Below are 13417 nucleotides of genomic sequence, written 5' to 3' on the forward strand. Positions count from 1 at the left end.
ACTGGAAACATGAAAGACTTGACCTCTTCAAAAGACTTGGCCTAAGATGACTCAGATTATCGTGGGCTCAAGTAAATATTCTCCCAAGTTCACAGCCTCTTAGGTACTGTATTGCTGCCGCATGGAACAAGGGCCTGGATTCTGCTTCCAGGAGAAATCACAACCATGCTGCTCCTTTTTCGCTTAAGGCAGCAAGGCATTATTTGGTTTCGCATTCTGCTGAAATGGAAGCCAAACCACTTCAACTGCAAAAAGCTAAGTCCAGGAACAATCCGGCTGGCAAAGATTTAAACCAGCTATTTTCTTAGATAGTAGTTCTAATGGCACAAAGACACAGGACAAAAAAAAAATCAGATTATTAATTACAGTATTAAAAGCAGGTGAATAGAGATAAGGAGCAAGGAGGAAGAGAAAAGGTCCAGAAGGTGGGCCTTTAGTGTACTAAGATCGGGTTCTGTGTGGGAAAAACATCTGGTTTCTGATGGGATGGGTATTGTCTTATTTGTGACTTTGCATGCTGTTTTCTACCTAAAATTGTTCAGTTTTTGGAGTTTTTCATCTTTTAGGCACAAACTGTGGTGCCGCCAGTGAACCTGCGCTCACAAAATGCGAGGTTGCTGCGGTCTCCAGGACTTGCCCCAGCTTCGGGAGCAGAAACCTTCTCATTCCCTCCCTCCAACTGCCAGACAGAGACAGCGTTTATGGAAGAAGAAAGAGTTGAGACGCCAAAGGTACACAAAAGCATAAAATCACCCAACTGTTGTGTGAAAATTTAGTCAAACTACAACGAGATTGCTGCTTGTTGAATTACTGCCTAGCAAAAGCCCAGCCAGTGGTAATACCTCTGGGTTAACACCTAAAGGAAGATCGCTTCCTTTGCTGACAGGGAAGGATGACGTTGGTCATCCTGACACAAAGCTGGAATCAAGGCCAGAACCTTTACTAATCCAAACTCATGTCACTTCCTTCACCTCAGTACCTCAGTATGCCTCCTGTGTCTTTTAACCATAGGTTTGGGTGGAAGGCACCTCCCGAGGGACCTTGTAGTCCACCATCCCATGGGCAGGGATGTCTTTCAGAGGATCTGGTTGCTGAAACCCCCATCCAGCCTGCCCCTGAACACCTCCAAAGAGCCACGATTTCCCTGGGCAGCCTGTTCCACTGCCTCACTATCCTCAACATAAAAAAAATTCCTTTTTATACCCAATCTAAGTCTACCCTCCTTCAACTTAAAACTGCTTCTAATCCTCCAAAACTGACGGCTGGTCTCTGCTCTAACTCCCTCAGCACTCTTCATGCTCAAAATCGAGAGGAACCTGCCCAGCTCCTCCTCCTAAAACTCAGAAAAATGAGAACAGGGGGGATGCAATGGAACACGCGCTGCCCTTGCCAGCTAAAGCTATTAAAATACCACACTTAAAAGTCATTATCTACCAATTTCATAATAAGCCAGCCAAAGGAGTTACATTTTATTAATTTTTGTGTTGAATGGTAAATAGCCTGCAGGACCTGCGGGCTGTCAGAAACTATCAGAGCTGCAGCATCTCAAGCAGGCGGTGGCGGTTCGCAGCTCGGCCGTTCCTGTAACTAGGACTGCCTGTAAAGTCTCCTCTGGAGACCCGTCAGATTGCAGTCCCATCTAATGGGTTTTGTTTCCTGTAATCAGACGGGAAGACTTGGTGTAGGCTTCCCACACCTCCCAGCTACCAGCCCGAGCTGAGCTCACCTAATGGGACGTGACGGCTCCGCAGCCGTACAAATGTAGGGTTACAGCCGCGGCTCCCCGAAGGGAGCTTCGGGCTGATGCTTTTTGCCATCCAGCTCTGAGCTCGGTGACAACTCTCTGCAGGGCAGCAGAGACCGAGTGAAATGCGTGGGAGTTGGCAGCGGGGATAAAACTCGGGAGCATTTGTGAGGAAGGGGAAATTGCTTACGAGAACTATTTTTATGAAACGTATTATTCCCATGAAACTTTTATTGTTCTCTATCACATCATATTATAACTTTAATTTTAGCATGTTGTATTCTGCCCGCTGCCAGACAGGGTTTTGATTTCATGCTTGCCGTTTTGAAAGTTTTATTTGTCATTTACTGGTTAGTTTCTGACACTAAGAGCATGGCCCTGGATCTCATCACTGTTGTAAGTAACAACTTGTGTGGTCCCTTGCAGCTGGAAAGCAAAAAGTGGTTCAAAGAGATTTGGAACTTAACATTTCAAACTTTATTTCCTATTCTCCTTTGCTTTCATGCTTTTATAGATTCAGTTTGTCCAGAGTAAAATCAATAAGTGGTGACTACAGCGAGGTGTCAAATCAGAATTGACTAGGGAACATTTCAGTGTCTGAGTATTACAGACCATAGCTGCTAAAACTTCCAAGCTCTGGTCCGTGTGCCATGTTAAACTGTAAAAAGCTGGCTGCACGCCTGCCCAGCTTTCCCTTTTAGCAGTTCACTACATATTCTTTCCAGTGCTTTTGCTGCTATATGAACAGAAGGCATTTGAATGGGAAAGTCACAAATGGAAAAGGACAGTGTGCAAGAAATTAAGCTGAAAGATAAAATACATTAATTTTAAAATAGAGACACCAGATCCAGAATTTTCCTGTGCAAGTATCATCATTGTACTGAAGCTCAGAATTTCTCAATACTGCTTTAAATACTTTCCCAGAATAGGAATCCTTCAATATAGACTGCTGCTAGGATCCTTTGTTAACAGCCACTGTTAATGCAGTGAACCTTCTTGTCCAAATACACCAGTCTTGGAAACACCAGAGCTCTTGGCTGAAGAAAACCCAGGAATGGTTCATGAACAGTTTTACATAAAATCACCTGGAGCAGTGTAGTTTTCTGCTAAATCAGGAGTATACAAACAGAGTAAATAGAGAAATAAAATTCTTGGAGTATTTCAGATAGGAAAGGTTCGTCTAAAGGCCATCTCATCCAACCTCTTGCTAAACACAGGGCTTCAAAACTAGATGACATTGCTCAGAATTGAGTGAATCCAAGGAAGGGGATTCCACAGCCTCTCTCTATTTGTGGAAGAGCAGTTAAAGTCCAAAGGACTTTTGCTGGAAAGGGTGCGCCTATTGTATTATTCTTGAGCACATCTCTACAGTTCTGCAAAAACGCTAGCAAATTAAATGCAAGACAACTTCTTTCCATATTCATTTGAGCAAGATAAATGAGGAAGGTAAGTATAGTAAGCGGAAATAATAATGTTGTACATTCTGTAAATATTCGTATTTGTGACTGAGCTGGCAAAGTTGGTTTGTTGTTTTGTTTTCAACAAGAAAGAGAAGCCCTGGAGAACACAGCTACTGGGCAAATGAGAGTGTTTAGAGGTAGGGAATCAAGTACCAAGAGAATGTCAGTGGTAATACCACCTGAAGGATTCATTTGTCTTGTGCAATTCTTAGCAAGTCCTACTTAACTCAGCAGGTTACGGGGAAGTGTTCATGCATTTAAATGACCAGGCTGCCTTCAGCCTACCTGGGGGTGATGCTGTGTGCAAGCAATTGAAAGCTGTCCGTCTTCTCCTCGTGACATTTAGGTAAATGGCTGCCTGCTAGATCCCGTACCTCCCGTGGTGATGAGGAAGGGCTGCCAGTCACTGCCTACCAGCATGATGGAAACGTCGATCGACGAAGGGATAGAGACAGAAGGCGAGTCAGAGGACGACCCCGCACAGGCATTTGCAGCCCTCCAAGCAGCTCGCTGTGGGAAGAGACGTCACACTCTGGCAGAAGTTACCAACCAGCTGGTGATGGTGCCAGGCACAGGTACGGAAGTTAGCACGGACGTCTCAAAGCCCATTTCCTGCTCTCACTACTCAATCTAATAAATTGGCCCAGGAGGAAAACCACTGGGTTTTAAAAGTGACAAGCACAAGACAGAGCCTCTTGGGTTTTTCACTTTGTATTAGAAAGGAGAAAAAAAACAAATGCAAATGTGCTGTACAGATAGTGTAAAATTAAAGCTGCAATTAGACAGCTGGCTATGGCCATGTATCAACAGCAACTGGTGAGGTCTTTCAAGCTGGGGACATTTAGTTATGTGAGAAAGAACAAGACAAACTCTTCATCCCCTAAAGACATGCTGGGAGAGAACGGGGGGGAAACAAAAACCTCTGGATTCTTGTGTATCCCAAAACCAGCAAGGTGACCCAGCCTTGCAGCTCAAGCTATAATGTTGTCAAGATCACCTACAAAAAATACTGAATGGGCTCCTAACTCCAGTAAACATCACCTGCATGGTGTCTTAATGCTGCAATAGTGTAAAAACATAAAATTCAAAAAAAAAAATCCAGTGCAGCATGTGTTAAATGACAATTATTTTATGAAACTTGATTTTTTTTTGTTTCATTTCTTCCAAGACAGTCACTGGAGACACTATTGGCAGGAGTAGCTCAAGTCTGTGTCACTTCTGCCTTGCTAAAGCACTGCTGCACTCTCCTATTCTGCCTTTTGTGCTTTTTTTGTCACAGGGAAAGTCTACTCGTTGGATGAGAACTCATCTCTGGGCAGCATTGATGCAGAGTATGACATGGGCTCCATTCAGAGAGACGTCAGCTTCCTGGAGGACACCCCTTCCCTGAAGGAAATGGTGCTCACCACCCAGCCAGCACCCAGGATGACGCCGCCATTCATCGGCCTGAGACCTGCCAACCCGGCCATGCAGGCCCTCACCTCCCAAAAGCGAGAGACCCACAACCGCTCTCCCATCAGCTTCCGAGAGGGGCGCAGGGCTTCTGACACGTCCCTCACCCAAGGTAACAAACGTGCTGCGTGCATGGAGGCACCGAGGCACCCTGGCTGTTGTGCAGCTCATCTCGCGTTAATTGATTTTCTGATGAGGAGTTTTGCTCTACTCTTGTACAGGAATTGTAGCGTTCAGACAGCACCTCCAGAACCTGGCACGAACCAAAGGAATCCTGGAACTGAACAAAGTCCAGCTGCTGTACGAGCAGATGGGATCGGAAGAAGAACCTTCCCTGACATCAACTGCCACCCAGCTTCAGGACCTCGTCAACAGTCCTCCGCAGGTACTGAAACCACAAAGAAATCAGCTCAGTCTTTCAGGTGCTAATGCTCTGGGACAGACAAAGAGAGGATAAAGTGTTCTGGAGATCTGAGGAGAGCTATTTTACAGATCAAGTTCCCTCCTCTCCTTTCTGGCTCCTGCAGAATGGAGACTGGGCATTTGCAGGTTAGCCTTTGTACCCTCATAGAAAGCTAACAAGGCTATCTCGTGGACCTGGAGTCCAATGGTCTGTTATTGCTTCTAATTGAATGTTGTTTTAGATTTAACAAAGCCAAACTAACACCTTTCTGTGTTGGAATCAGCCTGCCGTAACTAAGAAGTGCAAAAGCTGAGAGATAACGGTTAGCTTGATTTGTATAGTGAAATGCTAAATAGCTTCTACCATTTCCCTAATTACTTGTTTGGAACGGAGCAGGTTGCAGGAAGTAGGAATAATGCCTTTGTTAGACCCCATGAATAAAATGAGTAAGCAGCACGCAGGCACTGTAAGCACCTAATGTTCCAGATTAAGGCTGCTGTCCTTACAGCTCCAGCTCCATTTCTGTCTGCCTGTTTGCTGGAAAACTTCACCCTGACAGCCACGAAGTTGTGATGTTTTCACGAGAATCTCCCACTTGCCATAAACATCCTGAAGTGCTCATGGTATCCTCTCAACAACAGTTGACTCCCCTCCCATTTCAGCACTCCTCCTTGCTGGAGAAGCTGCTCTGTGCTTATCCTTTCCACCACTGGAAAGCTTTTCACAGCTTCTAAACTGAATGCAAAGCCACAGCGGCACAAAAGCACATGCAGAGGTTGGCCAGTGCTAACTCAGTACTGGTGGTTTTTCAGAGGGAAGCGAGTCACAAAATACATTATAAATATAATGTTTTGCTTACAGATGTAAACCCGTAGCGTTATGCAGCACAGATAGTTCAAAGCTTTGTAATTTAGGCTCCGCACCATGGAGGGAAAGCGGTGAGTGACGCCACAGCCCCACTTCACACGGCAGCTGTGGAACCTCTGGCAGGGGAAAATCCTTAAAGAAAGGCTTGAGGCAGAAAAGCTTTTTCTGGGGATGAAAATTCTTCCTCTTCTCTCTGCAGGAGGAAACATCTCAGCAGCAGGAGGCTGCATCTGCTTTCCCTAGTGGTGCACATCCCCCATTATTATCCAGACGGCAGAGCTTAGAAACCCAGTTCTTACAGCACAGGCTCCAGGTACCATGCCTCCCCTCCGCTGCATTAAGCCAGACGCTGCTGCTACATGGCAGCCCAGCCCTTCAGCTCCTGTTATTCTCCTCGAGAAAAAAATAATCAGTCAAAGGCTAAATTAGCAGAACTGCTGAATTTGAAATTATGCTGCGTTTGTCTTTTGTCAGATGCTGACCCTAATTATACAAAAAGCATACTGTATCGCTGCTGTTTTCCTACTCTGTTACTCTACAGTGCTATTAAAGCAATTTGAGGTAACTGCTAGTGAATACATATTATCTGTGTTGCACCCCATAAGGGGCATGCATCAGGATCTGAGGAGCATCTGCCCCACTTCTGACCCCCTGGGGCTTACTGTTTCTCTTCCCTCTTCTCTCCTCACTACCCCCCCCCTCTTTTTTTTTTAAATCATTTTCCACATAGCTTGAGTTTATTAAAAACAAACTTTTTTCCTGTACAGCTTCTCTTTCACTTGGGAAGAAATCTTACCAAAGATTGTATTGTGCAAGTCCCTCATATAAAGATCCTCTTCAACTAAGGAGCAGAAGTCAGTAAGCAGTAGGGACTGTGATTTTAGACAGCTCTAGTGACAGCTTCTGAAAGTGGAGGTGGTCACTTAAACCATCATAAGGGGAGGCAACTGTCATTCACTTGCTTTCTGGATCGACGCATTAAGACAAATAAAATTTAAAACAATACCACTTTTCTTGCAGAAACCCACTCTGCTATCAAAAGCTCAGAATACTTGCGAGCTGTACTGCAAAGAACTACCCCGGAGTCTGGAACAGCAGTTACAGGAGCACAGGTAAGACCCATTCAAACTCTGCAGCTGAGTAATGGAAGAGCTGAGACAGTCTTGATTTAGGAAGTCTTTGAGAAGGAAAGCTTCGCTTTGGAAGTTGTAATTACACTGTTCTTTTCTTAAAGAGGGACAACAACCCTGCCACGAGTTCACAAAGTGCTGTGCAACAGGCTCTTTGTCAGCTAATGCTGCTACAGTGCAGGTAGACTGCAGCTGCCTGCACGCTTTGTTTACTGCTAATGGACAAATGGAAGCATAGGAGAAAGCTACTGTACTTATACTGTTGTATTCATTTTCCGCCTCGTCCCAACTACTCATTACATGTTGCAGTGTTAATGCTAAGTCAGAACGTGGCTCATGGTTTTCCACCTGCGCTCATTTAGGAATTTCCTGTCTTGTTCCTGTGATCCATCAATTTTACTGTCAAGAACACAAAAAGTGAATCAAACTTTTCTCATCCCTGAAGGATCAGAAATGATGCTTCTTTGAAAAATACACAGTAAAATAACTTAAGGCAGCAGATAGATTGCAAGTGTACCTTCATACCTGTCTGTATTACAGCAGACTAGATCTTAATTGCCAAGTTAAAGGGCGGTTGGCTCCTTATGAATGCATCATTTAGTAATCATTAAACAAGCAAGCAAGATAGATACTAAACACAGTTACTATCCCTGATTTTTGCAGAAGAATCACAGAAAGAGATAGGAAAATAACCCAGTTACATGCTTTATAAGACTAAAAGACTGAGGACTTGACTGTAATCTAGAATTACTCTTTGATTTATGGCCACTTCTGACAACTGATTAATTCTAATCAGGACCTTAACTGATACAATTGACAGCATTCAGAGCAGCTTGGTATAGTCCTGCAAGAAGAGGAGGTCTGCACAGAGAAATAAGCTGAGAAAGAACAGATTCCTTTTGTGAATGGTGTCAGCATGCAGCAGTACTCGGTTTCCTATTTCTACATGCTTTGGGAACTGGCTGGTGGGAGACCTCCCCTTTGTCATATCGCAGGAATTTGTTAAAGGTAGCTGTGTAACCGGGCATTGTGTTGGAAATCCTCCCTTTGTAAAGGGTCAAAACCATGGAGCTTCGTAAAGCTTCACAGGGAGGAGAAAAGGAGTATGGGGGAAGGAGGCTTCGCTTGCTTCCTTTCGTAGCCACAGACACTCAACTCTTCAGGTTCCCAGAGTAAATTTCAATAAACAAGCAAGGCTGCCCAGGAATTTTCCTGCTGGAACCATTTGAGTGACTAGCATGCAGCACTCGTGCTAGTGCCTTAACACTTCAAAGGGCAAAAATAATTGCTGTTCGTGTCCTTGATTCAGGTTGCATCAGAAGCGGCTCTTTCTGCATAAGCAGTCCCAGCTGCAGGCCTATTTCAACCAGATGCAGATAGCCGAGAGCTCCTACCCACGGGCAAGCCAAATGCCACTGTCGTGCCAGGAGGAGCAGCAGCCACCGCCGCCAGCCCAGCAGCAGCAACCGGCCCCGTTCAGCTTGCAGCAGCCCCTGAGCCCCGTGCTGGAGCCTTCCTCGGAAGGAATGCAATACGACCCCTTCCTCAGCCACTACCCGAAGGTGCAGCTGGAGCCGCTGCCGCCCTCCCAGATCACCAGCTCGTCGCGCTTGTCGGCACCCATCCAGGTGCAGCAGCCGCCCCAGCCCTTACCGTATTCCTACCAGACTTGTGAGCTGCCCGTTGTCACCTCCTCTGAGCCAGACTTCCCCGAGCAGTGCCAGTATTCCCTGGAGCCAGCACAGCAGAGCAGCGCGGCGCTGCCCGACAGCCCGAGCAGCTCCGCGTCTCACGAGCCCCAGACAAACTACGACCCGTTAACCCTCTCAGAATTACCCGGGCTCTTTGACTGCGAAATGATGGAGACTGTAGACCCCCAGCACAGCGGCTACGTCCTGGTGAATTAGTACCCCGGGGTGTCTAACATCGGAGTGGAAGATGGGACAAATGGAGAAGCATGTGAATTTTTGTTTTTGTTCCAACCCAAAAGTTTTCAACCCTTGAAGCACCAGGGGAATTAAAAGTCCTCCTGACTGGGAAAAAAAAAAAGCAGGAGATGGCTAGGAGGGTTTGGCCACTAGCTCCTCTTGCTAGTGGTTGGAGCTAGAGAACAGGCAGTGCAGTTTGGTCCCATAAAGAACCAGTTTGCATAGAAGGAGAGAGGAAAAAAAGTGAGTTTTAAAGGAAGGAAATGGTCCCTTCCAAAAGGAAAAAATAAAAAGGATAGTCTGGCAGCATTCACTAGGAGGAAGGAGAAGGAATGCATATTGCATTCTACTTTTTGGCAATAAAAGCAATAGTTTTCATTGAAATTCAGACTAGCTTTGGGTCTGAGCTGATGGCAACTGTCATACCCTTGAAACAGTAGCGTAAGGTGGATTTCAAGGGAAGTTGCACTTCAGCATCCAATTGCTGGTTGAGCTCCTGAGCTGCGACTCCTCCACGGTAAATTGGAGAGCAGCAGGCATCACAGGAGCCTGCGCTTCCTCCGGCCAGCCAGTGAGCAGTTATTTCCCAAGCCCGACAAGGAAATTTTAATTGTTCACTAAGGGAAGCTTCTGCATCTTTGCTAAGTGACGTACTGACTTTGTCAAAAGATACCTGGAACTGACACAGGGCACCACGGTGATTTGTAGAGACCTCGGGGTGGGGCTCAGGAAACTGAAAGATAAAGGATTAGCTAACAGAGAAGGGGGGGAGAGAGAAGTACCATGAGAAAATCAACAGCTGTAGCCAGTGACATCAAAAAAAAGCCACCGGGGTGGCGTTTGCAATCAACCCATTTTGCAGACCGGCCTTCGTGGAGGGCTTGGTCTGGGAGAAGTTCTGATCACTGGAGAGGATCCATCTGTCCTGCGGCATTTGAAAAACAAGCAAACAAACTGTGTTTTGAGTTTGCAGTATGTGTTGCTGGTGGTTTATTGAGCTTTGTATATTTGGACAATTATTTAGGGTTTTAGAACTTAAGGATAAAAACAATGAGCTTAAACAAACCCCTGTGAAGTGATAGTGCTGTGCCTTTTTCGGTTCTTTATCAGACTATATGCTTTTTTTCTGAAGAAAGTAGACAATACCCCATTTATATCCTTGCTACAGCCAAAGTCCCTTCAGAGCACACGTTCCACCGTGTGGAACATAATGTTTAACTTCGTTAGTGTTTTGATTGTTTGTGTATATATAACATTGAAAGTATTACAGCAATATTTAGCATCACGAACTGTTGATGTATCAACCATTTCACCAACTACGAAACCCAACAAGCAGTTGTGTCCCCAGAGCTTTCCATCGTGAAACGTTAGGCATAGGAGGATTGTTCAGGAATCTGCAGAAAGCTTAGATCTCTAATTAGGGTTTTGTCTCAGGTCTTGAGATCTTGTGGGCTGTTGTCTATCAGCCTGTAAGATGAGGCTCCCAGCTAGACAGTTCAACCCTTTTCTGAGCAAACTTAAAGCACAATTACAGAGTCATTAAAGCACAAAGAATGGTGGAGAAACCGTGCTGATAGCATACACAGAAAACACCACTATTTGCTGGAAAATTTCTCTAGTATTAAGTTTGGGGAGTTAAGGTCCTGGACACTACAAATAAAGAAAGAATAGTCACCAAACACAAGGTTTGGGTGTTCAGGGCACGTAGTCACTTAAAATGGATAGACAAATATTGTAGTGTTCTAGATGCCATAGCAAAGCACTGGGTTGAGCAGGTAGCAGAATAGGGGGGGGGGGGAAGGTACTTCTGATCCATTGGGTCTTCTGTGCATGTGTCAAATCAGAGATCTTACCTAGCTAAAGGAGTTCTCAAAGCTGCTCTCTTTTCCCTCGGCAGAAAGGTGAAAAATCAGCCAGCATTTACAGCAATAAGACCCCAGTTAAATGGAGGACAGGAGGACTTGAGGAGCATTGCAGGCTCTGGTCCAGTTGTGCAGCTGGATTCAGTCCAGGAGTGCCCAGCTTCTACCTCGGCTAGCGGAGCGATTCCCAAGGCATCAGCAAAGAGGAATTTTAAGAGCAGGGATCCCAGCCACACACTGATTGCTTATTAGATGCAAGATAAAGAAGGCTGGAAAGCTCTAGTTTAAAGAGCTGATGTAGACCAATTTCCTTTTGAAGGGAATTCCCACAATAATCCCCTTTTCTGGCAGTGTCAATAGCTGTGGCACAGACACCCCCACCCCAGGTGCCTACCAAAGGGCCGGGGACTAGCTGAAGCACACGGCAGCATCACAGACCAGGCATTTCACTACTGCACAAGAGCAAAGGAGGCAACCACAAGTCCTGTCCTTTCACTTCCTTGTCCACAGGATAACACAATTTACCCTTTCTGTGATTCTAAGATCAGACGAGTGCTCGAGGAACTACAAAGCCAAAATGCGACCGGGACGCAGCTGCAGCGCCGGGCTCAGCTCTGCACCAGGAGCTGGGTTACTGCCCTGACCACCTCCCTCCCCATCCAGCCCCACCATCACCTACATTTCAGGACACAACGAGAACTAATTCTGAGTTAACTGATTCTTTAATCAGAACGTGCCAACTCGTCTCAGCTCCTCTGAGCTTGGCAGTGCTGGGAAGGGGGAAGCGACATTTTTTGAATGTAGTCTAGGCTCTTGCCCTCAACCAACAGCCTCTGTCACATCACACGTAATTTCCTTTAAGCCAATTAGAATAAAAGGCTTCTAATGCCTTCTGATAGAGCAGAGGATCCACTGGGCACCACTTCACGTTCACGCTACTTGGAAGTGGCTCTTTTGTTCCAGTCTGTTACGTCTAACATTAGAGGACCGCATACACTACTGTTAGAGGAATTCTTAGCTTTATTATCTCCTATTACAGGCTCCTTTGAAGAGACTTTGGTGTGATGTATTTGGGGTAAAAAAATTTCATATGGAGAAAAGTGCAATATATGTGTGTGTGTGGTACGTTCTTTAATGTATTTTTTTAAGGAGTTAGAGGGTTTAGTCTCTGCTTTGGGATAAATGCACTAGTATTGTGAGCTCCAGTTTGGCAAGTTCATCTGTAGTATTTACATGCAACTGATACGCTGGACTCTGTAAAGCAATTACAGTGTATTAATACAAAATAAAGAATATGTACATTTCATTTTTAAATACGTAGTGAGCTAACACAGCCTCCACAGCTCTGTGTTCTTTAGCAGCCTCTTTGTGCGTTCCTCTCTGGCACACCGAGCTGCAAATCACAAAGAGAAAATTCTGCCAAGGCTGGCTTCTCTACGCTGAAGTTGGCTTCCTATCACTGTAATGCACACAGGGCAGTTGACACCACAAATTTCTCAAGGCAAATGGAGGAAGCTTTCTAATAGCTTCACCAAAAATAACCGCGTGTCTTTACTGCCTGTGCTGCCATGAAATCTGTCTCGTGTTTTCGGAGTACGCCTCCACTCTGAGAATCCAAGACAGCTCTTTATGAGTTGCATCCTGTTTGCTACTTTCCTTGAAGCCTTTCACCTTGATCTAAGGTGTAAGAGGCTTACTTTGACTTAGCCTAGGACAATCTGGGACTTTGCTCTTAGAAAAGTTTTTCCACTCCAGAACTATCAGCAACAGCAGTGAAAAAATCATCTTTTGCTTGAAGCACTACGCCACTGTTGAGGTAAAACAAAGCATGGAACCACATCAGTTCTCTGATAATTTAGGTAGAGAGGTCACATTTATAGAAAGAATGGGCAGCTCCCAAAGAGGCTGTGGGGGAAAGCAAAATGCCAGGCTCTCTATAGGAGGGAGCATCAGAAACAGGAAAGTACCTGAAGCAGGCAAAACATTCCATCACAGCTTCTGCTGTAGGACTGCAACAAGAGTTACATGCCAGGAAAGGTCATACAAGCATGGATACGTGAAAAAATCTCAGTAACTCTGTCCTTTACAACTCTAACATCACTCTTATGACCCCCAGGCTTTCCTCAGTCAGAAATGCACGTTGCTCAGAGGAACTCTGAGCAGAATTAGCGTAGAACCCAGCACATTGACCTAGCTCCCCACAAACCCTGCTGTCCCCGTTGCCTTTGTGCAGCGACCTCAACTGCAATCGGCCATGAACAGCTGCAGCTGAGGGCAGCAGTTCTTGGTGTGACGCACGGGGACACAAAACACTTGGCACCAGCTCTGGGGTTTTTGTTTGTACGGGTTCTGACCGACCGACTGATCGGCCTCCACGCTGCCACCAAACACCAGTGCCAAGGAGCCCTGAGGCTACAGCTTCGAGCTACCAGAACGCGGTGCCTTAACCCTACCCAAGGTTGATTTGTGCGGTGCATCCCTTGTGGCTGCTTTCCCACCTACTCTGCTCCCCTGCTGTCTCCTAAACCTCCCGAGAGAGGCTGGGATGATGATCCAAGCCAGAAGGGTGAA

The 13417-nt window shown here is 45.7% G+C and overlaps 1 protein-coding gene across 2 annotated transcripts in view; it reads left to right on the forward strand.

The window, feature by feature from the left end:
- The window catches only part of SIK2 (salt inducible kinase 2), a 48484-nt gene extending 36324 nt beyond the window's left edge, over nucleotides 1-12160 (forward strand). The window contains exons 9-15 of one of the 2 annotated variants that reach the window (XM_082777806.1): nucleotides 567-731; nucleotides 3551-3779; nucleotides 4484-4768; nucleotides 4878-5041; nucleotides 6126-6239; nucleotides 6947-7038; nucleotides 8366-12160. In XM_082777806.1, coding sequence (XP_082633932.1) covers nucleotides 567-731; nucleotides 3551-3779; nucleotides 4484-4768; nucleotides 4878-5041; nucleotides 6126-6239; nucleotides 6947-7038; nucleotides 8366-8963 — 1647 coding nt within the window. In that variant the 3' untranslated portion in view covers nucleotides 8964-12160. The remainder of the gene's footprint in view (nucleotides 1-566; nucleotides 732-3550; nucleotides 3780-4483; nucleotides 4769-4877; nucleotides 5042-6125; nucleotides 6240-6946; nucleotides 7039-8365) is intronic. The other variant, XM_082777807.1, reaches the window with a different exon arrangement.
- The last annotated feature ends 1257 nt before the right edge of the window (nucleotides 12161-13417 follow it).

The sequence above is a fragment of the Aythya marila genome (genome assembly GCF_965140915.1).
Source record: "Aythya marila genome assembly, chromosome: 23".
NCBI classification, from domain to species: domain Eukaryota; kingdom Metazoa; phylum Chordata; class Aves; order Anseriformes; family Anatidae; genus Aythya; species Aythya marila.